This window comes from Mobula birostris, chromosome 10, assembly GCF_030028105.1.
Source record: "Mobula birostris isolate sMobBir1 chromosome 10, sMobBir1.hap1, whole genome shotgun sequence".
In the NCBI taxonomy this organism is placed as follows: Eukaryota; Metazoa; Chordata; class Chondrichthyes; order Myliobatiformes; family Myliobatidae; genus Mobula; species Mobula birostris.
The window spans coordinates 41,641,233-41,669,005 of NC_092379.1; the positions used below are offsets into that span (position 1 = coordinate 41,641,233).

General features: G+C 46.0%; 2 protein-coding genes across 2 annotated transcripts in view; both read right to left on the reverse strand.

The window, feature by feature from the left end:
* Positions 1-671: 671 nt before the first annotated feature.
* LOC140203621 (serine/threonine-protein phosphatase 2A 65 kDa regulatory subunit A beta isoform-like) overlaps positions 672-27,773 on the reverse strand; it is a 57,255-nt gene continuing 30,153 nt past the window's right edge. The window contains exons 11-15 of the mRNA XM_072269669.1: positions 22,670-22,730; positions 20,731-20,885; positions 8,661-8,803; positions 5,675-5,766; positions 672-1,006 (exon numbers count right to left, since the gene is read on the reverse strand). Of these exons, the coding sequence (XP_072125770.1) occupies positions 672-1,006; positions 5,675-5,766; positions 8,661-8,803; positions 20,731-20,885; positions 22,670-22,730 (786 nt within the window). The remainder of the gene's footprint in view (positions 1,007-5,674; positions 5,767-8,660; positions 8,804-20,730; positions 20,886-22,669; positions 22,731-27,773) is intronic.
* LOC140204487 (DNA polymerase epsilon subunit 4-like) lies at positions 26,191-26,720 on the reverse strand. The gene has a single exon (XM_072271195.1). It carries the CDS (start codon positions 26,713-26,715, stop codon positions 26,359-26,361), a length of 357 nt encoding a protein of 118 aa, XP_072127296.1. The 5' UTR covers positions 26,716-26,720; the 3' UTR covers positions 26,191-26,358.

Consider the following 27,773-nt stretch of genomic DNA (forward strand, 5'->3'; position numbering starts at 1 on the left):
ATTTTAACAAATTAACTTTGTATCCTGAAAGAAATCCAAATTCCTCCAGTGTTTTTAAAACATAGGGGAGAGTTTGTCGAACATTCGCCATATAAACTAGCGTGTCATCCGCGTAAACTGATATTGAATGCAATGTTGTACCTATTGTAATAGGGGAGATCTGAGGAGAGTTTGTGCAAGCAGTTCAATAGATATATTAAAAATTAAAGGAGACAAAGGGTCCCCTTGTCGTGTGCCCCGTCCTATGTCAAATAATTCTGAGAAACCTCCTCCCACACATACCTGGGCTGAAGGATTAGCATACCGTGTTTGAATCATATTGATAAATTTATCGCCGAACTTAAATTCTTTTAGAACTCTCAAAAGGTATGGCCATTCAAGGCGATTGAACACTTTTTCAGCATCTAGAAATAGCAGGCCACAGGCAGCCGGGATTTTATGTGTTGCACTCAGTACGTGTAAGAGCCAGCGAATATTATCAGATGCGAGACACCCCCTGATAAAGCCCATTTGATTTGGGTTGATTATTTTCCCAACTACTGTCTCAAGTCTACTGGCTAAGACTTTGGAAAATATCTTGAGGTCGGCATTTATCAAGGAGATTGGACGGTAATTGGCACACTCCAAGGGGTCCTTACCGGGCTTAGGTATAACTGTGATCAGGGCTGTGTTTAATGCCGTTCCATCTCTTCCCGAGGGGCGTGTGGACTTTGCCCAGGGTCTTCTTCCATATCTCCCAGCACCGATGATTTCAGAACTCCTTTTGCTTCCTCTGCCGAGTTAAACGACATCTTCATGCCCTTGATAGTCACTTTCAAGATCGCTGGGTATATGAGGAACGAGTCGATCCCCTTCTGTCGAAGCTTAGCGCGGATCTCCTTGTATCCCTGCCGTTCCTGCATCGTGCCGGGGCTGTAGTCGGCGAAGAACTGTAGCTGGGTGCCATCAGGGAGAGTAGGTTTGGCTTTCCTCGCACCCTCCAGGATAGCCTGCCGGTCGGTGTACCCTAGAAGCCTAAAAACCATGGTCCGCGGTCTTGAGGAGTTGTTGGAAAAGATCCTATGTGCTCTATCGATCTCCAGTGGAGTGCTGTGGGAATTCTTGAGCGCTGGAATCCAATCAGGCAGCATCTTCTGGAGGTAACCTCTTGGATTGTTGCCCTCAGCGCCTGTCGGTAAGTCGACCGGCCGCACGTTGTTTCTCCTGGATCTGTCCTCCAAGTCGTTTAACTTCTTCCATATCTTAGACACCTCCGCAAAACTTCCTCTATTTTATTGAAGACCGTTAAATGTTTTAGCGTGAATGTCCGCTTGCTCCTTTAACGACCGGAGAATGTTGCCATTCTCTGCCATACGCTTCTGTATGGGGTCGTGAGCCTTTTCCAGCAACTCCCTTAGCACGTGGGCTACCATTTCTTGCAGCGACTCCATCTCCCTTACCATTGTTTGTTTAATTAGCATAACTATTTCTTCGGATGAATCGCTAGCTTGTTGTCGCCTGCTGGTATCTTGTTTCCTGGTTGAATTTGTATCTTTTTTTGAAGCCATGTCTTTAGTTAGATCTTTCTCCAACTCAGCCTTGTATTAAGACCGTCTATGAGCCCTGAAGAACTTGAAAAAGGAGGGTTGTATGTCAGCGCTCAGTGCCGTGCCGCCATCTTGCCTTGTGCCTCACTGGAAGTCAATGTTTTTAATTATTGGGTGCAGTGTTGGCCCTCCAGTGGGTATATTTTATATTGTGGGCTTAGCTTTTTAGGCCTCGTTTAGGCTGTTTGGGGAATACGTCTGTAGTCTTTCAATCCATATCCTCTCTGCTCTTTTTAAAATAATAAGAGGAATAGATAGAGTGGATAGCCAGTGCCTCTTTCCCAGGGCGCCACTGCTCAATACAAGAGGACATGGCTTTAAGGTAAGGGGTGGGAAGTTCAAGGGGGATATTAGAGGAAGGTTCTTTACTCAGAGAGTGGTTGGTGTGTGGAATGCACTGCCTGAGTCAGTGGTGGAGGCAGATACACTAGTGAAGTTTAAGAGACTACTAGACAGGTATATGGAGGAATCTAAGGTGGGGGCTTATATGGGAGGCAGGGTTTGAGGGTCAGCATAACATTGTGGGCCGAAGGGCCTGTACTGTGCTGTACTATTCTATGTTCTATGAACTTGTTTACTCAGAAAGTGGTAGCTGTGTGGAACGAGCTTCCAGCAGAAGTGTTTGAGTCAGGTTCAATGTTGTCGTTATTGGACAGCTATATGGACAGGAAAGGAATGGAGGGTTATGGGCTGAGTGCAGGTCGGTGGGACTAGGATTGGGGAAGAGTTCGGCATGGACTAGAAGGACCCAGATGGCCTGTTTCCGTGCTGTGATTGTTATATGGTTATATGGAAGGCATCAATGTATTCTGCTATCCTGTATGACTCACTGCTGCAGTCCGACACGATGGGCCTGCCGGGTGGTATTTCTCCAGGAACAGTCCATGAGTCTGGGTTCCTGTGTATTTTGGGGAGGATATAGAACTTTCTTGCTCGTGGCTGTATCCCTGTCAGGTACTCCACCTGCTTCTTCCTGAGGTATCTAGTCCTTCCTAGTTCTCGCAGAATGTTCCTAATTTCTGTGTGTTTCCCAGTATTTGGGTTCCTTTAGTTTAGTGTAGTGTTCGGTGTTGTTTAATTCTCTGTGTGCCTCAAATAGATATTGCTGTTTGTCCATGATAACTATGCTGCTCCCTTTATCTGCTGGTTTGATAACAATATCCATATTTTCCTTCAGCTCTTTCAGGGCTGTTCTCTCCTTCCTAGTTAAATCGGGCTTATCCTGTACTTCTCTCTCCCTCTCCATTATCTCATCCAGTGCGAGGGCGAGGGTGAGGGTGAGGGTGAGGGTATGCGGGCAGTGGGCAAAATATCCCTCTAGTGTTTGTGGATCTCATACTGGAGATGCAGTATCTCTTCACCCTGCCACTTTGAAAACGGAACACATGACATGCTTTTTACGTGTTTCTGCTCCGCAAAAGTCGCAAGGAGGTAAATCCTGCACCTCTCTGGTGTGCAACACGAAGCAGCGTTTACCTTAATCCACTTTATTAGGGAAAGCAGTCAAAACAACAAATTAGGAGAAAGACGTCCACCGGTAACAGGGTAAATGTGCCTAACACAATCTCTAAAATCATTCAAAAAACTAACAGACATTAAATTACGTGATTTGCAATATTGAAATGGCATCCCAAATGTGACTAGACCACTGGAATGATACAATATTGTGTAATTCTGGTCGGGAAGAGAAGCTTAGCTATTGAAAAATCTACTTTAACTAATACGTACAGAAGCAATGGCTGCCTAACCAAACCATCAGGTAATCACAGCATCCACTGGTACTGCTGTTCAAGTCACTGGAATAATGAGGTCGGCATTGAAAGTCATTTCAATAACTGTCTAACGGGCACTCTTTCTTTTAATGTTAAAAATGATTAAAATGGAAATTAAGGTAGGTCAAAACTTATAGCATATCATTCAGCAACCTGGGGACAATGCAGTGCAGACACATGAGGCCCCACCTTCGGACCCATCAATGTGGAACCCACCCCTTCACCAGGCCCCATGAAATGCGAAACCCTCTCCTACATCAGGGTCAGGACCCATTAATGTGGACCACTTCCCCAAGCCAAGGCCCATCCAACGTGGGCCCCTCACTGGGCCCCTCCTCTGCCACCCCATCCGAGAACACTTTCAGATTGGACAACATCTTCAGTTTTAATTCGAGCATTTGCCACTGGATGCTGGGAATACAAGCGAAGGTGTTTTGGGAAAGGAGGAGGAGGCATACTGGATACAAGTGACTGTCGACAGAGCAGCAAAGCTAATAACCTCACATCCTTGTTAACAGTTAAACCCATCGGATACACAATGCCACTGGGTACACTACAGTCAATGAAAATAAATAGGGGGAGTAGACAGCTTGATATCTCAAGCTAAATTGAGACAGCAGAAAGACTGCAGAACTAGAATCTACAAGGCAGCTAAAATCCAGTGACACTACGTATGAGACGTTTACATTTCCAGGGGTAATTCTTTAAAGAGTGTTGTGTGTGTGGCCTGGCTGCACAACAATGCTATTAATAAAAATGCTGGAGACAGGAGCGAAGTTTCATGGTTCTTTACTAGTAGAAAATGATGCAGAACACACACATACGTATCAATGTGCGCCTAATAGCGCATGCAACGATGTGTTACTACAACATAAAGTAGTCCCCATATTATACAGTAGGCTGACCCGGCTGATGCTGTAGTGGCGTCACCCCGAGTTTGAATCCAGCCGGCTCCCATGCACGCTTTCCATCCATGCTGGGTTACGAGCTGGTGATCTCTTTGGAAACTCACCCGGCAGAAGGCAATGGCAAACCACTGCTGTAACTTGCCTCGTACGCGGTTCCCCACTCCGTCAGAGAGGCGTGGAGGGAAATCGTCCGGCAACTGGAGAAACTCCGGATGTGACGTAACTTTCCTTTTCCCTATACGGTACAAAGAGAGAGTGAAGAAGGTTTTCAAAGATGTCAGCGGCAGATCTCGTTGCAAGTCTGGAGGGCCGTTTCTTCACTCCTTTCTACGATAAGGCAAGCACTAGATAAGAAGGAAAACATGCAGATTAGATATTAAAAGGAGACAAAATGGGAACGTTTCTGAAGATAATCAGAACACGCATCTATCTGTAAGCTATGATGACAACTTGTGGGAATTCTAGCGATGGAGTATGTCATTTCTAAAATATTGCAAGTGAATTCATACAATTGCCAACTCTTAATTCCTGTTGCTTCAAGACCTATTCGGGGAGATGGGACTCGTCAGCTCATCTAGGAGAAGGAAAATTCTGATCTCAAACCTCTGCTGCCTTGCGGCTGTACCCACTCACAGGGAAGGCTTCGGGAGTAAACCCGGAGCTGGAGTCGCTAAGGCAGTCCTACGCTGAATGACAACTCCTGTGATGCTCCTGGTACCAAACTCAATCTGCCGTTCCTTTCGGTGCATGCAGACGGGGAGCTTGCTACATGGGGCAACAGCTTGCTCTCCATATCGTACTGCTACCTCCCTGAAATGAGTTTTTGCAGGGTGGGATGTCTGGCACTAGATTTTAACACCCGTTCCTAAACCCTAAAAATCACCTAATATAAACACAGAACTCTTTACTGAGGATTGTACTCAAAACTCTGGATTGGTTCTTAAAATATTCAGCTTACAGAAACAGGGAGGCAAGTAAGAGACAGAACTGAGAACTTCATGCTTGGCTCTATAACAAGGTTTATAATTCTGAACAATTAGTAAATCCCTTTAACTGGAAACAGTTCCAAATATCACAGCATTGTTCCAGCAGCTCGAATAACCCTCTTGCTGGTTCAGAGTTTTGAATCCATAATTTGTGTTTTATCCCCTTTAATGAACGTGCTGAGGACTGCATGTTTTTCCCCGACCCTCACTCGTTACACGTGCAGATTACAAAACACACATCTTTAGCTTAAAGAGCCTTTTCTACCATCAGTGCCCCCACAGCAGGAACCCAGCAGACACCCATCTTGTCTTGTGCTCATCTTCAGAGACCCAGTGACAGACTCTGGGACAATGCAGGCCACAACTGCTCGAAGGGAGAATGCTTATGCTCGTACCGAGCTGGGTCCAAAGCCACAACTTACCAGTCATGGCTTCCTGCGCAAAGTACTTTACGTCCATATCTTGGTCCTGACCCAATTTCTCCAGTATTGGTTTGAACTTGTTCTGTAAAGTGCTGTGATTTAAAAGCAATTTTTAGTACCTGTGACCTTCAAAAGAAGACAGCAGCACATTCACTTAAATCTAAAGCGATACTGGATATTACCCAGATTAAAATCTCCTCTTTCTGCCTCTCACGCAGGCTCCCACTACCACAACTGATCGTTTACTGGCCAGATAAGGGTCAGAGCTCAACTAGCAGACTATAGTCACAAACTGCAGCTGAGCTCATTTGGGTTAGTGGATGCAAAAGGAGAATAATTCGGATGCCGCATTTTTATGCCGTTGAAGAGAGGGGGCACTGAATGCATAAACTTCCTTTTAATGCAATCCGTCTGTTATTGCTTTCCACACAAATTCCAATCAAATCACAAACGCACAATTTCACAAAAATCGTTCACCGGACGGGTTGGCGGAGATACGTTGCTACCAAAGGAGGTGCAGGGTGCTCCTTCCCTCCGCAGACCTGCAGCTCACCCTTGGGCAAGGTGCAACACCTGCTTAAGACCCCCCACCTGATCAGGGTCACGCAATGCCGTGGGAGCAGATGGTGGACAGTCATGTGTGCAGCCGGTGCAGATCACAAGTCCTGGTTGTGCGACCACTGATGCCGGGCAGACAATCTCTGAAGAGCACTGATGATGGCTGGGGGGTGGGGGGGGGGGGTCACCTCATCTTGTAAAAACACACACGGCCCAGAAGGCGTCAATGGCACAAACCAGTTCTGCAGGATAATTTGCCAAGAACAACCGTGGCCATGGAGAGACCACGATCGCCCACGTCACATGCTGATGAAGATGGTGGTGGCGTTAACTGAAATCTCACTGTGCGGTTTTCACTTCTAACCAGGATTTATCCATCAGTGGTTGAAGGAGAGAGGGAAAATGTATTAAAGAAGATTGGAGGAGCAAACTTTTCATGCAGGAGTTGGTAGCTGAGCTGCCAAAGGAGGTGGTGGTGGTGCAGGCCGGAACAAAAACCTGGACAGTCACTTGATAAACCTCTGGTTAGGTCACATTTGGAGTACTGAATTCAGCTCTGGTCTCCCCTCTAAAGGGCGTGGAAACTTTGAAGAAGGTACAGAAGATGTTTACAGGACGTTGCCTGTGATAAACCTCTGGTTAGGTCACATTTGGAGTACTGAATTCAGCTCTGGCCAGCTCTTTAAAGGGTGTGGAGACTTTGGAGAAGGTATAGAAGATGTTTACAGGACGTTGCCTGTGATAAATCTCTGCTTACGTCACATTTGGAGTACTGAATTCAGCTCTGGCCTCCCCTTTAAAGGGTGTGGATACTTTGGAGAAGGTACAGAAGATGTTTACAGGACGTTGCCTGTGATAAATCTCTGGTTAGGTCACATTTGGAGTACTGAATTCAGCTCTGGCCTCCCCTTTAAAGGATCTGAAAAAGGTACAGAAGACATGCTGGCTGGTACTGCAGATGTTACCGGAGAGGTTGCTTTCTCCAGGGTGATGGAGTCTGAGGGAGGGACGAGTTGACAGAAGTTTACAAAATTCTGAGGCAAAGGCAAACGGCTCACAGTTGAGATGTAAAAGCCAGAAGAGAACAGCTCAAAGATGTGCTGAGGATTTGAGTACCTGGAACACACCGACGGGTCTGGTGGAAGTGGATGCAGGTATGAAACAAGAACAAGTGTTTACGATCCAATGAAGGGTCACGGTCTGAAACAGCGACTGGTTATTCATTTCCATGGACGCTGCCTGATCTGCTGAGTTCCTCCAGCGTTTTGTGTGAGCATTGACGTATTTAAGACACTGTTAGACAGGCAAATGAACGTGCGGAGAATGGAGGATATCGGCCACGTGCGGGCAAAAGGACACGGTTCAATTAGGCGCTGCTTTATTTGTAAAGTCTGCAGGTGTTGGAAACCCAGAGCAACACACACAAAATGCTGGAGGACCTCAGCAGGTCAGGTAGCACCTATGGAAATGAATAAACAGGTGACGTTTCGGGCCCAGACCCTTTGTCCGGACTGAAAAGGAAGAATTAGTTTGGTACAACATTGTGGGCCAACGGGCCTGTTCTACAGGTTCAGTGAGCAAGACAGAGGGATGTGGAGTTAGTGTGGCTGAGTGGGTTTACAATAGCAAGGAGTGATTGTCAGTATAGATGCAATGGACAAGAGGTCATGCTTCTATACAGTACAACTGACTGTATCCAGAACCCAAAGGAATATTGCGCATTGCTTGGGAAAGCTGTAGTAAAATGAGGCCCTTGGAATACAAAGGCAGTGGAGAGACCTTAAACAGGTAATTTGGAGGGTAGAAACGGGCTACTAAATGTTCTTGGTGAGGATGTCCTTTCTTTAAAAAAAAGGGGAGAAGGCAGACGAGTGGGGTTGAGGGGAATAATAAATCAGCCATGATAGAATGGCCGTGCAGTATCGATGGGCCGAACGGCCTGGTTCTGCTCCTGTGTCTTATGGCCTTAACCTCTGGATAGAGAAGAAGATCGTTTAAGGGTACCAAAGGATCAAGGTCAAGCAGGAAAGTGAGGCAAACACCACAGGGGAGGGGGAGGCCCGAGGGTTAAGTTTATGCCCCTCCCCCATGCAGTACATGGAATGAGCTGCCAGAGGAACTGGTTGAGGCAGGCACATTAACAACTTCAATAAGCACAGGTACGCGGGCAGGAAAGGTTTAGAGCGAGGGTGCACAACTATTTTGGTGCCATGGATCATTACGCTAGGGGTCCATGAACCCCAGGTTGAGAACCTGGGACGATGGGACCGGCGGAGACGGTGGTCTTGGCCGGATTGGACCTGTGGGTACAAAAGACGGTGCGACTCCATCACTAAATGCCACCACAGTGGCGTCTCAATTTCCATTCCAAACTGGAGGTGAAACATTCTCCACAGGCCGGGTTATAAGCCCCAACTCAAATACTTACCTGGCATCTAAAACCGGTCCTATTTTCTGCAATGATTTAGCCACGTTGAAGCGAATGTTTGCCACCTGATCGCCTGCCATCTGGAGAACCGTCGGCAGCATGTGCTTTGCTGTGATTTCTTGGCCACAGGCTTCAGACAACACCTAAAAAAAAACAGCAGAAAATGCAAACGTTCATTCACAGCCCCGAACTTCACGAAGCAAGACTGAAGAAAAGGTCATCGATCTGATTTGTGCGACGCTCAGAATGTATTTTGCCCCATGATAAAAAGGCATAGTCCACACTGGCACCAATGATCACCCGCAAGGAGAGAGATGAGGTCCTGCAACGGAGATTTACAGATCAATAGACAAGTTGTAAAGAAAAAGTGCTGGTATATTGTAATCGCTGGACTACCCCTTCTGCCATGTACGAGCGAGTTTAGAAACAGGAAGGCAGGACGGCTGAAATGTACAAAGTGTGGGTGCAGAGCAGACAGCATCACTGGGATCTCTTCCATGACAAGGTGACCCGAGCCAAGAGAGAACCAGGATTATAAGACGCAAGAGCGGAATTCGGCTACCGAGTCATATATGATGGCAGAATATAGCATTAGTGGTCAGACTCCTGGCACTGTGGAGGATCAGAGGAATCTTGTGGTCAGGGTCCATAGGACACTCAAAGCTGCTATGCGGTTGACTCTGCGGTTAAGGAGGCATACGGTGCATTGGCCTTCATCAATCGTGGGATTGAGTTTAAGACCCGAGAGGTAATGTTACAGCTATGTAGGGCCCTGGTCAGACCCCACTTGGAGTACTGTGCTCAATTCTAGTTGCCTCACTACAGGAATGACGTGGAAGCCATAGAAAGGGTGCAGAGGAGATTTACAAGGATGTTGCCTGGATTGTGGAGCATGCTTTATAAGAATAGGTTGAGTGAACTCGGCCTTTTCTCTTTGCAGCGTACGAGGATGAGAGGTGACCTGATAGAGGTGAACAAGATAATGAGAGGCATTGATTGTGTGGATTGTCAGAGGCTTTTTCCCAGGGCTGAAATGGCTAGAACGAGAGGGCATAGTTTTAAGGTGCTTGGGAGTGGGTACAGAGGAGATGTCAGTGGTTAATGAGGTGGAGGATAAATGCGTGGCTGACAGATTGGAGCAGGGGGCAGGGATTCAGATTTCTACATCATTGGGACCTCTCTTGGGGCAGGTGTGCCCTGTACAAAAAGGACGGGTTGCACTTCAATCTGAGGGGGACCAATATCCTGGCAGGGAGGTTTGCTAAGGCTGCTGGGGAGAGTTTAAACTAGAATGGTTGGGGGCTGGGAACCGAACTGAAGAGACTAGGGAAGAGGGGGTTGGCTCACAAACAGAGAAAGCTTGTAGACAGTGCGAGAGGGAGGATAGGCAGGTGATAGAGAAAGGATGCTCTCAGACCGAATGTTTGAGATACGTCTATTTTAACGCAAGGAGTGTTGTGAACAAAGCGGATGAGCTTAGAGCGTGGATCAGTACTTGGAGACATGATGTGGTGGCCATTAGAGACTAGGATGGCTCAGGGACAGGAATGGTTACTTCAACTGCTGGGTTTTAGATGTTTCAACAAGGACAGGGAGGGAGGCAAAAGAGGTGGGGGCGTGGCACTGTTGATCAGAGATAGTGTCACAGCTGCAGGAAAGGTGGACGCCATGGAGGGATTGTCTACGGAGTCTCTGTGGGTGGAGGTTAGGAACAGAAAGGGGTCAATAACTTTACTGGGTGTTTTTCATAGGCCGCCCAATAGTAACAGGGATATCGAGGAGCAGATAGGGAAACAGATCCTGGAAAGGTGTAATAATAACAGAGTTGTCATGATGGGAGGCTTTAATTTCCCAAATATCGATTGGTGGATCCCAAGAGCAAGGGGTTTAAGATGGGGTGGAATTTGTTAGGTGTGTTCAGGAAGGTTTCTTGACACAATATGTAGATAAGCCTATAAGAGAAGACGCTGTACTTGATCTGGTATTCGGAAATGAACCTGGTCAGGTGTCAGGTCTCTCAGTGGGAGAGCATTTTGGAGATAGTGATCACAATTCTATCTCCTTTACCACAGCACAAGGCTAATAGGAAGGAGCTTAAGAAGGAAATTAGGAGAGCCAGAAGAGGCCATGAGAAGGCCTTGGCAGGCAGGGTTAAGGAAAATCCCAAGGCATTCTACAAGTATGTGAAGAGCAAGAGGATAAGACGTGAAAGAATAGGACCTATCAAGTGTGACAGTGGGAAAGTATGTATGAAACCAGAGGAAATAGCAGAGGTACTTAATGAATACTTCCGTATTCACTATAGAAAAGGATCTTAGTGATTGTTGTGATGACTTGCAGCAGATTGAAAAGCTTGTGCATGTAGATATTAAGAAAGAGGATGTGCTGGAGCTTTTGGAAAGCATCAAGTTGGATAAATCGCTAGGACTGGATGAGATGTACCCCAGGCTACCGTGGGAGGCGAGGGAGGAGATTGTTGAGCCTCTGGTGATGATCTTTGAATCATCAATGGGGATGGGAGAGGTTCTAGAGGATTGGAGGGTTGCCGATATTGTTCCTTTATTCAAGAAAGGGAGTAGAGATAGCCCTGGAAGTTATAGACCAAAGAGTCCTACCTCAGTAAGTTGATGGAGAAGATCCTGAGAGGCAGGATTTATGAACATTTGGAGAGGTATAACATGATTAGGAATAGTCAGTATGGCTTTGTCAAGGGCAGGTCGTGCTTTACAAGCCTGATTTAATTTTTTGAGGATGTGACTAAACACAATGATGAAGGAAGAGCAGTAGACATAGTGTATATGGATTTCAGCAAGGCATTTAATAAGGTACCCCATGCAAGGCTTATTCAGAAAGTAAGGAGGCATGGAATCCAAGGGGACATTGTTTTGTGGATCAGAACTGGCTTGCCACAGAAGGCAAAGAGTGGTTGTAGGCAGGTCATATTCTGCATGGAGGTCGGCCTCAGTTATGTTCTGGGACCCTTACTCTTCGTGATTTTTATAAATGACCTGGATGAGGAAGTGGAAGTGGAGGGATGGCTTAGTAAGTTTGCTGAGACACAAAGGTTGGAGGTGTTGTGGGTAGTGTAGAGGGCTGTCAGAGGTTAGAGCGGGACATTGATAGAATGCAAAACTGGACTGAGAAGTGGCAGACGGAATTCAACCCAGATAAGTGTGAAGTGGTTCATTTTGGTAGGTCAAATATGATGGCAGAATATAGTATTAAAGGTAAAACTCTTGGCAGTGTGGAAGATTAGAGGGATCTTGGGGTCCGAGTCCATAGGACGCTCAAAGCTGCTGCGCAGGTTGACTCTGTGGTTAAGAAGGCATACGCTGTATTGGCCTTCATCAACCATGGAACTGAATTTAGAAGCCGAGAGGTAATGTTGCAGCTATATAGGACCCTGGTCAGACCCCACTTGTAGTACTGTGGTCGCCTCACTACAAGAAGAATGTGGAAGCCATAGACAGGGTGCAGAGGAGATTTACAAGGATGTTGCCTGGATTGGGGAGCATGACTTATGAGAATGGGTTGAGTGAACTCGGCCTTTTCTCCTTGGAACGATGGAGGATGAGAGGTTACCTGATACAGGTGTGTAAGATGATGAGAGGCATTGATCATGTGGATAGTCAGAGCCTTTTCCCAGGTCTGAAATGGTTGCCACAAGAGGACACAGGTTTAAGGTGCTGGGGAGTAGGTACAGAGGAAATATCAGGGGTAAGTTTTTTACTCAGAGAGTGGTGAGTGTGTGGAATGGGCTACCGGCATCGGTGGTGGAGCCAGATATGATAGAGTCTTTTAAGAGACTTTTGGATAGGTACATGGAGCTTAGCAAAATAGGTGGCTACAGGTAAGCCGAGTAATTTCTAAGGTAGGGACATGTTCGGCACAACCTTGCGGGCTGAAGGACCTGTATTGTGCTGTGGTTTTCTATGTTTCAATGCAAGTTTTTTTTATGCAGAGAGTGGTGAGTGTGTGGGATGGGCTGCCAGAGGCGGCGGTGGAGGCGGAAACGATCGGGTCTTTGAAGAGACACCTGAATGGATACATGGAGCTTAGAAAAATAGAGGGCTATAGGTAAGCGGAGTAATTTCTAAGGTAAGGACATGTTCGGCACAGCTTTGTGGGCCGAAGGGCCTGTATTGTGCTGTAGGTTTTCTTTGTTTCTATGAGTCTCCTCTGCCATTCCATCATGGCTGATTTATTTTTCCTCCCAACCCCATTCTTCTGCCTCCTCCCATATCTTTTCACGCCCTTAACAAATCAAGAATCTATCAACCTCCACTTTAGATATACTCAATGACTTGGCCTCCAAAGCCGTCTGTGACAATGAATTCCACCGATTCAGTACCCTCTGGCTAAAGAAATTCCTCCTCACTTCTGCTGTAAAGGGACGTCCTTCTATTCTGAGGCTGTGCCCTCTGGCCCCAGACTCTTGCGCTATTGGAAACCGCCTCTGTGCGTCCCTTTTATCCATATCTTTGCTCGAGCACTTTGGGAGGGTTCAAGCTGGTGAGGCAGCAGGGCTGGGACACAGGATACTAGTGTAGCAGGTGTTAACTCAGAATTCTATGTCAAACTCACTGAACAGGCAGGTCCGGTAAGCAGAGAAGGCAGAAATAAGTGGGAAAGCACGAGAGGGCTGGGAGGTTTAACCACATGTTTCTGAACATAGAAATTCACAGCACATTACAAGCCCTTCGGCCCACAATGTTGTGCCGACCAGGTAACCTACTCTAGAAACTGCTTAGAATTTCCCTAGCGCAGCAGTCCCCAACCACCGTGCTGCGGACCAGTACCAAGCCACAAAGCATGTGCTACCGGGCCGCGAGGAAACGACATGATTTGGCGATAGGAGTCGCTGCACCTTTCTTCATTCCCTCTCACCCACTGTTCAGCTTGAACACACGCGAGGTCATTACTCGCACATCATCCATGTCAGCACAGGAATAAGATCAGCTCCTCGAGCTTGCAAATGACGGCGGGCTGAAAAGTATGTTTGACATAACATCTCTGGCGACATTCTGGATCAAAGTCAAGGCTAAATATCCTGAGATAGCCATGAAAACACTGAAAACGGTGCTTCCATTTCCAACATATCTCTGCAATGAATGCAACGAAAACTAAATTGCGGAAAAGACTGGACATAAGGAACCCCCTTCGAGTATCGCTGACTCCCATCAGCCCGTGATAGGACCGTCTTGTTGCAGGGAAACAAGCCCAGGGCTCCCACTGAATCAGCGATATTGGTGTGTTGCAATGATTTTATATGCTCATGCGGGGAAAATACGTGCTGTGTGTTTAATATCCAAATGTTACTTAAAATGTTATGATGCTATTGATTTATAAGTGACTTGTAGAACCATACAACAATTACAGCACGGAAACAGGCCATCTCGGCCCTTCTAGTCCGTGCCGAACTCCACTCTCACCTAGTCCCACCGACCTGCACTCAGCCCATAACCCTCCATTCCTTTCCTGTCCATATACCTATCCAGTTTTTCTTTAAATATTTTCTTTTTCTTCCTTCTTGTCATAGGAAGCATGGAGAATATCTAGAGGGGACACAGGGGAGACTTGCCAGGAGGCTGCCTGCATTAGAGAGCGTGTCTTATGAGGAAAGGTTGAGTGAGTTGGGGCTTTTTCTGTTTGGGGTGAAGGAGGATGAGAAGTGTGGATAGAGTGGACAGCCAGAGACTTTTTCCCAAGGCAGAAATGGCCAATACCAGAGGCATAATTTTGAGATGATTGGAGGAAGGTACAGAGGTAAGATTTTTGTTTCACACACACAGAGTGGGTGGGTGTGTGGAATGCCCCGCCAGGCGTGATGGTAGAGGCAGATGCATTAGGGGCATTTGACAAATTCTTAGATAGGCACACAGATGATAGAAAAATGGAGGGCTATGTAGGAGGGAACGGTTAGATTGATCTCAGAGTAGGTTAAAAGATCAGCACAGCACTTTAACACAGTGCTTTAACGTTCTATGTTCTAGGTACAATTGCTCTGCCTAGTTTGCCAACTAACCAATTCACCATCATTAGCACTAACACTGCAAGACAAAGCTCACATTTTTATGTCATCTTCTAACCTTCTAGCCACATCCAAATCATTTGCAGGAGAGTTCCAGCACAGATTCCTGTGGTACACCACGGGGTAATCACAAAAGCTGATCAGCAAATCAACTTTGAACCCAATTTGTGAAGTTACTTCGGATCCCTCGGTCTCTTGCTCATTTGGGGATTTTGTCAAAATATTTACCGAAGTCCCTGTAGACAACACCAACTGCATGAGAACACCCGTAACTCCAAGAAACTCAAACTGGCCGACAGAATCACCACTTGCACGCTGACCATTTCTGATGAAGCTCTGCCCAAGTGCAGCTGAATCCCGTCCCTCGAGACTTTTTACAACACCCTTTCTACCACTGATGTTAGATTCACAGCTCTGTAGTTACCAGTTGCTGCCTTCGTCGAAGAACGGCACCGTACTGCTGGGATCCAGTTACCTGGCACCTGTTCTGTGACAATTTCGGATTTTAAACAACCAGGATCCTTGAACACACACAAAATGCTGGAGGAACTCTGCAGGCCAGGCAGCATCGGTGGAAAAGAGTACAGTCGACATTTCCAGCCGAGACCTTTCGGCAGGAGTGGAGAAAAAAGATGAGTAGATTTAAAAGTTGTGGGGGGGGGGTGGAACGTGAGTGGAGAAAGAAATACAAGGTGCTGGGTGAAACCAGGAGGGGGGAGGGATGAATTAAAGAGCTGAGCAGATATCACAGAGTGAGAGAAGGTTTCACTGACTCCCGTTGAAGGGAAGCAGAGATCACGGAGGGGGAGCAATGAGAGAGGGTTTCACTAAACTCTCAAAGAGACCTTGGGAGCTCAGCTCTTCCTTCCCATAACAGCCAAGGATACATTTCATCAGGCCTTGGAAACATATCCATATCCAACCCCACTAAAGACTCCTAATAACTCGGTTTCTTGCCCTGCTCGAGTTTTCCAGCCACATCCTTCTCTCACTCTGTTTCTCACGAAGTTTTCCTGGATCCCCCCTCCTTTGGGCCATTCCCTTTGAAATCGTTCGTGCTGATATCAGAGAAGTTGAGGTTCTGTACTGCTATAACCTGATAACTCGCACAACTGTGCTTTGCCTTTCTCCTTCGTATCCAGGACATCTTTGAGGAGCGATGCCTCAAAAAGGCGGCATCCATGGTGAAGGACCCCTGCCACCCAGGACATGCCCTCTTCTCACTGCTACCCTCAGGAAGGAGGCACAGAAGTCTGAAGGCACACACTCAGCGATTCCAGAACAGTCTCTTCCCCTCTGCCATTTCTGAATGGACACTGAACCCATGCTCTACTTCACTACTTTTTATTTCTGTTTCCACACTATTATTTTATATATTTACTGTAATTCACAGTTTTCTCTATTATTATGTGTTGCACTGTGCTGCTGCCACAAAGACAGCAAATTTCACGACATTATGCCGGTGACGTTAAAACTGATTCTGATATCCTTGCTCCTGTACCTCATGCTGAATACTGGGAGAGCTGTCACATGTGACCACTCCTAGGGACTACCTGTACACTGTTACTTGAAGCTCTTTTTGCATATTCCTCCAAGGAATGTGTGGGCATCACAGGTTGAAGTGGTATTTAATTCCTTTGTGGTGGGCTGCAGCCCTTGAGGTGTGGGTGCACCCACAATGCAGTTAGGGTGGGTGATCCAGGATTCTGACCCAGTCAGAGTCAATGCCCTGGTTCAGATTTTTACTGCTATGCTGTAGGCATTTCATTTTAGCAGTTCTGTAAGAGCAATCTGTTCTGCTTTCAGCCTGTTTGGGTCTGAGCTCAGGAATGAGGTGTCATCCAATCAGGATGGTAGAATTGGGAGAAGGTGCTAGAGATTACTGGGCAGAGAGGTCTTTGTTTGGCCGGAGCTGGGAGAAGACAGGAGGAAAGATGGTGGACGATGAGGGTGCTTTCTGCAGATGAATGGCTTCAAGGAGGAAGGACCAATAATCCTGTGGGAAAGCCTCTTTGTTCAAGATGGATTTCCAGTGACCTTCGGAAGGTGTTGTGTGCTTTCACGCAGGCCGAGGGAGGGTCCAGTGCGCGATTTACAGAGAAGTTCAAGATTTGAACTCCACTGTGCACTTGTGACTTTTTAAGTAGAATGGGCCCTTCTTGTTTTTTCTCTCTTTCTTTCCTTTAATAACTGTTTGCTTAAGTTAACATTCTTAAATATACTCCTGAATAATTCTATGCAGTGAACAATCTGCTATTTTTTGCTGACAGGCGATTGCCAGGGGCAGTAAATCACACAGCATTCACACAAACCGGGGTTTGGGTAGGCGAGACATACCAACCTGACGGATTTTGCGGGACCAAAGTCACATACACCTTAGATGTACGAAGCCTGAAGTTTCTCCCCGCGGAGTCCGGTGGCTGTTTGCGAGGGGTTAAAAGGCTGCATTTCCAGAGACGCCCAGTGAAAAGGGGGTTTCAGAAGTAATGGCAATATATTTCCAAGTCCGGTTGGTGTGCAGCTTGCAGGTAATATTCCAATGTTTTGCTGTTCTTGGCTGTTTACATCAAGTTCAAGTTTAATTGTCATTCATGAATACCCATGAATACATCCAAACGAAACAGTGTTCTTTCAGGGTCAAGGTACAAAACAGTACCAACAGTCATACACAGCACGTGGCACATATAGCAGTAAAATATAGTCACACAACAAATATAGTCCAAGTCCCTGAGTCCATGAATGTTGCAGCAGTCTGTAGTCGAACACATACATCCTGCCTTCTGCCAAGCAAACACTTTGGGGGAGAGGGACAGCACCAACGTTAGCTTAAACGCTGCGCTACACCACCTCCAGTGCCAGCTCTTGATGCCTCTCTCCTGGGTGGCTGCAAACAGGCGGCCCCATGGCTTGAGGCCACATCCGCTCACCCTGCAGGGGTGTCAGTCACCCCTGCTGCCAGCCCCTGTAGTCCGCAATAAATCAGAAGACCAGACTTGCAGCATTACACATTAACAATGCTCAACAGGGTTTTGCAATCACAAGAAAAGAGACTAAGACAATTGCTCGCTGCCAGTCTGCACGCCAACCACATTGCTGACTCTCTGACACAGGGAGCAGAACGATCTGCCCCAAGTCCAGCTTCTTCAGTTTCTACGCCGTTGGGGTAGGCCGCAGCACTCTTTAAGTGCTTAACTTCCAGCAGGGTCTTGAGATTGTAAAGAAATAAACAAAAGATAGTAACACGTTTGGCTGGCCCTGTAGAACCCGCCGCGCCCCAGCACACCGCCATCTTACCGGAAGTTCACCAGTAGAGGCTTGTGGATTAGTAAGGTGTGTCCCAGAATGTCCTCCTCCTCGATATTTCAGCAATAAATCAATATTACGGTGCCACGCCCACCACACCATTCACTGAGTGAATCGTTCAGCCATTCAACCCTCTCTATGACAGTAACAATATCACCCTCCTGTGAGCTCATTTGCTTTACTAGTAATGTTGCTTACACCAAAATAAATATAATCTTGCATTTCTTATCAGACTGAGGTTTGCTCTCCTTACTGGGCTTGCTTTGTTTCCCTTTGATATTTAACTCCACTGCCACCTCAACTGTAAATGTGGCCTGTGGCCCATCCCTATGAGTTTGAATCCCAGCGAGCACTCCCGCAGGCTGTTAGCCCTGTTTTGGTCCAGCCCGCGCAGGCATATCTTTCTGAGGTGTTCCTGCTGATCCAGAGGTCTAAATTTCAAAGTACATTGCTACCAAAGTATGAACTCCATATACAAGCAGGAGATTCGTCTTCTTGCAGGCAGCCATAAAGCAAAGAAACACAAGAGAATCCATGGAAAAAGAAAGAATCCTACACAGCAAAGACCGTCAGACACGCAATGTGCCCAAAAAGAACAAATCGGGCAAACAAGAATCAAAAAATAGTAAACCAGTAAGAAACAGAACATGAACCGCAGGGTCGCCGAAATTAGGCCCACAGGCAGGGAGCCAGTTCAGATCAGTAGATGGCTGCAGGCCACAGCAAGGGAGTCAGTTCTGTGCTGAGAGAAGTGAAACCAGTCCAGGGGCCCAATGGTTGCAGTCCACAGCCAAGGAGCCAGTTCAGCATTTTATCTGAGCCAGGGTGTCAATGGTCGCAGGGCACAGCCAGCAAGTCAATTCAGTGCGGAGACAAGTGCTGACAGTGACAGTCGGTTCACTGCTGAGGTGTGTAAAGCCTCACAGAGAAGTTAGTCTTTCCCCCTGCGACTCTTTAAACTTTTTAACCTGGCTCGTTGTTGAAATCGACTGAACACCACTTCATTTTCCCCTCTCAGGCCACTCTCATCCAACCTGAAGTCCACTCCCAGCAATGGCCGCGGCCGCTGCACCTGCATTCTTGAGAGTCCAGCTTGCCAAATCCTTGAGGATACCGCAAAAACGCCAGGTCGTGCAGACCTCTCGACACCCTCCAGAACCTATCAAGCTCCACTTTAAATACACCCAATTACTTGGCCTCCCATCGCCGCCTGTGGCGATGAATTCTGTAGACTCACCACGCTTTGGCTAAAGAAATTCTTCATCTCCGTTCTAAAGGGATATCCCTCTGTTCCAAAGGCTGTGCCCTCCAGTCCGAGACTCACCCACTTTAGAAACATCCATTTTATCTGGGCATTTCAACTGAATCTCTCCATCACCTTGTCCAAACTCCAGCAAAGCCCAGGCCCATCAAATAAATCCAGGGAAAGAAGTTAATTCCGCAACTGGAATGACTGTGGGGGCCTTTAAGTACACTTGTAAATTGAAACTAGTTGCGTCAAAAAACTTACAATTCCCTCAGCCAGATAATGTATAATGTCCATTTCAAGGTACTCAGATCTCTAAGCAAAAGACAGCCATAGTCCACTACAGCACGGAAACAGAGCCTTGTGAAATAAAACTTGAAAGCTGTAAGCCATCTGGTGGGTCAACAGGTCATTAAATCAGTTGTCCTTCAGCTAACACCATCAGTCCATTTCCACAGGGACGGTTAGGAACTCTGCTCCACGAAATCATAAAAAGTCTCACCCTCAACTCAATTTTTACTCCAGACACCTTGCAGATTAAACACAAAACACCACTACACCTCAGCAAATAACGCAAGCACAGAAGCTCGTATCAAGCAGATGTCAATATTGGAAGGAGCAGCTTTGGCAAAGTGTTAATTGATTTTTTGCAGAATCTAAACATTCACAAAGAATATATTAAAAGAACATTTTAAACAAATCCATATTATTTTTGTTAAATTCTTTATTCTTTAGTGTCTGTTCTAACTGTACGTTTTATTCATGAAATATTTTAGCAGCTTGTGAAGTGTAATGGAAGTATTGTCAAAGTTATACTCACGTTATGCAGAACAGAGTGGTCATTCTGCAATGGTAGTTGGAGTCACTAGCCATGGGCAAATACATTGTCAAAGCTATACTCACGTTAATGCAGAAGAGGGTGGTCATTCTGTGAAGGTAGTTGGGGTCACTGGCCTTGGGCAAGTACATTGTCAAAGCTATACTCACGTTAATGCAGAACAGGGTGGTCATTCTGTGATGGTAGTTGGGGTCACTGGCCATGGGCAAGTACATTGTCAAAGCTATACTCACGTTAATGCAGAACAGGGTGGTCATTCTGTGATGGTAGTTGGGGTCACTGGCCATGGGCAAGTACATTTTCAAAGCTATACTCACGTTAATGCAGAACAGGGTGGTCATTCTGTGATGGTAGTTGGGGTCACTGGCCATTGCAAGTACATTGTCAAAGCTATACTCACGTTAATGCAGAACAGGGTGGTCATTCTGTGAAGGTAGTTGGGGTCACTGGCCATGGGCAAGTACATTGTCAAAGCTATACTCACGTTAATGCAGAACAGGGTGGTCATTCTGTGATGGTAGTTGGGGTCACTGGCCATGGGCAAGTACATTGTCAAAGCTATATTCACGTTAATGCAGAACAGGGTGGTCATTCTGTGAAGGTAGTTGGGGTCACTGGCCATGGGCAAGTACATTGTCAAAGCTATACTCACGTTAATGCAGAAGAGGGTGGTCATTCTGTGATGGTAGTTGGGGTCACTGGCCATGGCAAGTACTTTCGGCACAATGGTGGATTCTGCCCAGTCTTTGCCAAACTTCTCCACCAACTTGGTCAAGTTGTTGGTCGCGGCCTCGCGAATGGCGTACACTGCAAGACAGCATTGACAGGTCAAGAAATGATCTGATCGCTGTTACTACTTGATTTTCAAATATGTACCTTGCTGATAAAATACAAAGTTCCGAAATGAAATGCTCGTACCACCTTCTTCAAAGTGTCAACCTGTTCCATACCAAGTTACACACAGTGGAGGAAATTATGCACTTGGAGAGTAGCATTTTAATATACTTACTTATCATTGATTATTTATTGAGATACAGCGTGGAACAGGCCCTTCTTGCCCTGCGAGCCACCCCCGATTAACCCTAGCCTAATTACAGGACAATTTACAATGTCCAGTTAACCTACCAACCAGTAGGTCTCTGGGAGGAAACAGGAGCACCCGGAGGAAACCCACGCAGTCAAGCTGAGAACGTATAAACTCCTCACAGGTGGCAGTGGGAATCGAACCCAATTGCAAAGTGTTGCGCTAACCAGACGCCACTGTGTTGCCCCATTAGATACTTAAAAAATACTTCGAATAGATTACCATTATTTATTACTTAGTAGTCTGATTGGTCATTGTAAACTGTCCTGTGATGAGGCGAGGGTTAAATCGGCCGGTTGCTGGGCAGTGCGTCTTGTTGGGCCCGTTCCATGCTATTCTCGAATAATTAAATAAATAAATGTATCGGTCAAAGTCAAGTCTGTTTCTTGTTGCCATGTGTACAAGAGTACGACAAGATTGCTTGCAGCAGTAATAACTGGGGGGGAGGGGGGCGCCGGTGTTTGAACTATGATGGTATTGGACATTGGGCAGGAACCTGGGAGTAAAAACTGGGATGAACACACTCAGAAACACACAATTGAAATGTGGAAGTCATTTTGGGCTTCACTTGGATGAGGCTCTGCAGAGTTTTGTCCCACTGAGACAGGGAAAGAACAGAAGGGTGAAGGAGCCATGCTTGACAAGAGATGTGCAACAGCTAGTCTAGAAGCGTAGGATGCAAAGATCAGCCTGGGCTCCAGAGGGTTACAATGTGGCCAGGGAGGGAGTGAAGAATGGACTTCGGAGAACTAGGAGGGGCCACGAGAAGGACTTGGTGAGTTGGATTCAGAAGAACAAACTTGAAGAACAGGAGGATGGCCAGAGTGAGAGTCTGGGCCGGCCAGAGCTAAAAGAGGCAAAATGTTTGGAGTCAGTGGACTTTGGGGGAGATCCGCAATGAATACTTTTCTTTAGTAATCACCAGTGAGAGGGACCTTGATGCTTGCGAGAGCAGTGATATGCTGCAACATGTTGACATTGAGAAAGAGGATGTTCTGGAATTTTGAAAAGCCCTAGGATAGATAAGTCCCCGGGGCCAGATGTGATATACCCCAGGGTTACTACGGGAAGCAAGGGAAGAGATTGCTGCACCTTTAGTGACGATCTGGGCATCCTCACTGGCCAGCCCTCACTGGAGGAAGTACCAGATGATTGGAAGTTGGCAAATGTTATTTTCTTGTTCAGGAAAGAGAGTAGGGATGACCCTGGGAATTATAGACCAGTCAGTTTTACTTCACCAGTGGGCAAATTACAGGAGAAGATTCCTACAGACAGGATTTACAAGAAGCATAGTCTGATTCCGGAGAGTCAGCATGGCTTTGTGAGGGGCATGTCGTGTCTTGAGCCTGACCCAATCCTTTGAGGATGTGACAAAGCACGATGAAGGATTTTTGGTTAGGCACCTGGTAGGGTCACTCAGCATCATGGAAGCACCAGTAAGATGACATGGACAACTTTGAAGGACTTTCGTTCAACAAAAGTAACGATTCATCAAGGCTATACTCACCGCGATCCACCAGCCACGTCATGCACAAGCAGTTCAACTTCTCATCAAAAAACTCCACTCCCTAAACAGGTTTTGACAAAAGAAAGAATGTTGATAAAATAACCCCTCGAATTTCTAGTAGAACATGCCAACTTGCCACATTTGCATTCTAGCCGTCTTCACCTTTCGCTACTTACCAGTACAGTTTGCTAACTCCTTTGAGCCAATGGTGAAGGGGTCACACAAGAAAGACTGGCAACGTGCTCTAATAAACTGCACAAAACTGGATTGTGCCGTGGCAGAAGGCTACACAGAAGATACCCTATCTAAGGTACTTGCATCTAGTATTTTGACTATCCTTAATTAATTTCTTTGTGTCAATACCAGGACTATGATCCATGAAAAATAGGAAAAATCTTAAAAGTGTCCGATGGTTTAATGCAGACAGTAAGAACGTTACTAACCACTATCGGTGGCGTAGCAGTTGGCGTGACACTATTACAGCTTGGGAATTCTGATGTCACCTGTAAGGAGCCAGTAAATTTTCCCTGCAGAACGCGCGGGTTTCCTCTCACAATCCAAAGACGCACCAGTTGGGAGGTTAATTCATCACTGTTACCTGTCCCTGTTTAGGCTAGGGTTGGATCAGAGATTGCTGGGCAGCACGGTTCAAAGGGCGGGAAGGGCCTTATTCCTCAGTGTACCTTTAAATAAATAACCCAGTGAATCCTATGCTACCACATCCACAGCAGGATGTTATTTCAACTTCACGATTTAAACGTAATTATGCATGTGCTGGATTATTTAGATTACAGATCCCACACTCCTGACCCGCACAGTATCTCTCTTCGACATGACAGTGCACCATTCTACATTCACGTCTCCCATGTGGTTAATACATTCCACTTTCTACATTCAGTCACTGGGAACAAGTTAGTCTTTGCATAATTCTCAGGTTACTTTGCTTCATATCCAGCACAGCTAATAATTCCCAGGGTAACCACGTGGCTGAGTAGTCCAACCACAAGCTCTGCCCGTGACTCTGACTCAGACCTTGACAACTCTTTACCATAGAAAGTACAGCACAGAAACAGGCCCTTTGGCCCTTCTTGGATGTGCCAAACCATTTTCTGCCTAGTCCCACTGACCTGCACAAGGACCATATCCCTCCATACACCTCCCATCCATGTATCTGTCCAATTTATTCTTAAATATTAAAAAAGAACCCATATTTACCACCTCGTCTGGCAGCTCATTCCATACTCTCACCACTGTCTGTGTGAAGAAGCCCCCACCAATGTTCCCTTTAAACATTACCCCCCCTCACCTTTAACCCATGTCCTCTGGTTTTTTTCTCCCCTTGCCTCAGTGGAAAAAGCCTGCTTGCATTCACTCTATCTATACCCATCATAATTTTATATACCTCTATCAAATCTCCCCTCGTTCTTCTACGCTCCAGGGAATAGTCCTAACCTATTCAACCTTTCTCTGTAACTGAGTTTCTCAAGTCCTGGCAACATCCTTGTAAACCTTCTCTGCACTCTTTCAACCTTATTTATATCCTTCCTGTAATTTGGTGACCAAAACTGAACACAATATTCCAGATTCGGCCTCACCAATGCCTTATACAACCTCATCATAACATTCCAGCTCTTAATAATTTGATTAATAAAGGCCAATGTACCAAAAGCTCTCTTTACGACCCTATCTACCTGTGACACTACTTTTAGGGAATTTTCTATCTGTATTCCCAGATCCCTCTGTTCCACTGCACTCCTCAGTGCCTTACTATTAACCCTGTATGTTCTACCTTGGTTTGTCCTTCCAACATGCAATACCTCACACTTGTCTGTATTAAACTCCATCTGCCATTTTTCAGCCCATTTTTCCAGCTGGTCCAAGTCCCTCTGCAGGCTCTGGAAACCTTCCTCACTGTCTACTACACCTCCAATCTTTGTGTCATCAGCAAATTTGCTGATCCAATTTACCACATTATCATCCAGATCATTGATATAGATGACAAATAACAATGGACCCAGCACTGATCCCTGTGGCACACCACTAGTCACAGGCCTCCACTCAGAGAAGCTATTCTCTACTACCACTCTTTGGCTTCTTCCATTGAGCCAATGTCTAATCCAATTTACCACCTCTCCATGTATACCTAGCAATTGAATTTTCCTAACTAACCTCCCATGCGGGACCTTGTCAAAGGCCTTACTGAAGAAAATCTACTTTCTGTTTGCACACCGAAACTGAGAGCGATTTGCTTCCTTAAAACCAAATACATACTAAATCTGGTATGATACAGGAGAGCTTAAGTAAGCTACAGAGAGTTATAAAATTAGTCAGCTCCATCGTGTGCTCCAGCCTCCATATTATCCAGGACATCTTCAAGGAGCGGTGCCTCACAAAGGCAGTGTCCATCATTAAGGGCCCCACCAGCCTCTTCTCATTGCTACTACCAGAAAGGAGGGACAATTTGTCTGAAGACACACTCACTGATTCAGGACCAGCTTCCTCCCCTTTGCCATACGATTTTTGAGTGGACACCGAACCCATGAACACTACCTCACTACTCCTGCTAGTTACCGACACAGAGGAGGAATCTACAACAACCAGTTTACAACCAGCACGTCTTTGGGATGGAGGAGGAAATCGGAGCACCTGGCAGAAACAGAGATGAGGAGTGATTTCTTCAGCCAGAGGGTGGTGAATCTGTGGAATTTTTTTCCATGAACAACCGTGGAAGCCAAGATATTGGGTATAATTAAAATGGAGGCTGACAGGCTCTTCATTAATCAGGGTGTGAAAGGATATGTGGAGAAGGCAGGAGAATAGGGTTGAGAGGGATCACAAATCAGCCATGGTGGAATGTTGGAGCAGACTCAATGGGCTGAATGGACTAATTCTGCTCTCAAGGTCATTTGCTTCCAAACAATTGGTTTATTGATCATTACAGAATATCTCTCTGGTGCTTCCCTCTCCCTTCCCCTTTTCCCAATCAAAGATTCAAAGGTTCACTTATTTGTTTTCAAACATCTCTTTATTGCTTTTACAGAATGAAAAGTAAACACATTCGATCATCCATAGGTTTGAAAGTGCAACAAGGTTAAAGAAAAAGGGAAAAATAAAATACATCAGAAATAAAAGGAAAAACAACGCACAAAAAAAGCAAACACCCGGCCATTAAAAACAAGCTGTCAATTCAATTTGTTACTTTCATCATCCCAAATATTGTTCTCCAGAAACTTGTAGAAAATATCCCAAATTTCCCGACATTTGCCAAGTTTGTTTTTCTGTGATGTAGTTGATCTTTTCTAGAGCAAGATACGAAGTCACTCCTTTCAGCCATTGTGAAAGTCCACTGGTTGTGGGTTTCTTCCATGAATAGGCTATGCAACGTCTGGCTTTCAAAAAACAAATATTAAGCAGAGACCTTGCACTTTTGGAGGTTACAAAGTCCTTTGGATAAATGTTCAGAATACATAATTTAGGATCAAGGAGCACCTTTTTTCCAATTTTTTTTTTTTTTTTGTGATACAAGTTATTTAATCTGAAAACACTCACACTTGAAATCATACATTTACTCATACAATAAGTATAACTTCCTTTTTACAAATTGTACAAATATACATCTATAATGAGCAAATTTGATGGCAGCTCTCCTTTTATGGAGTTATTTTGGCCTCATGAAACTTGTCTCCATTTCACTCCAGGGTTCCTTCTAAAAATGCGAATTCATCTGCAGCATCTACTGCATTATCCAAGTCCTTGCGCTGGATTGTTTTACGCTTTGCTTGCAGAGCATATGTGCATGCATCCTTTGCAATCACTTCAACAAACAGCTCCGTGGCCTTGCCGATGGCGAATACGGCCTCCTGACTCGCCAGCGTCACCTCGGGATCCGCTTTTATCAGCCCCTTGATACGGCTGAGCGGCAGGCGGAGCAGCTTCTGTTGTGCGCCCGAGTTCGGCCGCTCCGCTTCAGCCTCGGCGTCGAGCTGCACGCTTTGCCGGTTCTCCTGATCACGCTCGTCCGCCGCAGCGCTCTCCAAATCCTCCATCGCTGGCCCTTTTCCAATAATCTGACTAATCAAATCCAGCACCTTCTTCCAGAAGCAGATTATCTGGGGGCACTCGCACATACAATGGAACAGAGACCCCTTTTAGTGATTACATTTAAAGCATGTGTCTGGAATGTTGGGGTTAAAGTGACGAAACCTGACTGGAGTAATGTACTGTCTGGTTATCCGCTTAGAATGAGTGTTCACTGACTGGGTTTGAACGAAGGAACAAGCTTCTGACCACTCTTTTTCTGACAGATTCTCATGCAAGTCAGTTCTCCATGCTTGTAGCATGTTGTTTGATGACTCTTTGCATTTACTTGCAAACAATTTGTATGTAGCCCCCTGGTAAGCCTCAGACTCGCTCAGCTCGCTTTCGTCTAGGGGGAGCAGCCTTCAGCCCCGCCAAACGGGGTGATCAGGTCTGTGTGGATGCTGTGTGATGTACCCCACACCGCCAATTAACAGACAGTACGCCATATGCCATTAAATGATTACACTTTATAAGTATTTCTTGGTGATGGGTTAGTAGAAACAAATACAATAAAGGTGCCAAGTCAGTAACTATCAGTTCGGTGCACACTCGTTGGAGCTCTTACAGAACCGGGTCTCCCTTCCTCCAATCAACGTCCTCTGAACTCCGCCAACTCACGAATGGGACCACCCTCGGTGATCCACCAAACACTCCACACGAGTCTGTCCTCGCCTCCTATCCTCGCTGAAGACCCTGGGCTGCGGACTCCTGCTCGGGGTCCGTGCCATTGCCCAGCTTACAGCATCTCTCTCCTCGTGTCTCCTCTCTCTGTCCCCATCACGCCTTCTGCCCAAAGCCCACGAAAAAGAATAGCTTACAGACACACAAGAAAGAATACCATCTATCCCAATTGGTTAGCAAATGAATACAATTCCTGTATCAGTAATTATAACCCAAACAAGTTGCTATAGAGAACCACTGTCTCAGCAGTTAATAGTACAGAGAAGCCATTTTATTAGCCTTAGCAAGTAACATAAAAGAAGAAACCCTTACATGTATAATTCAGACACTTGTCCCCGAGCTT

Bases quoted from the DNA above. Each gene is read 5' to 3' on its own strand.
- LOC140204487 (XM_072271195.1), bottom strand. From the start codon at position 26,715: ATGGAGGATTTGGAGAGCGCTGCGGCGGACGAGCGTGATCAGGAGAAC.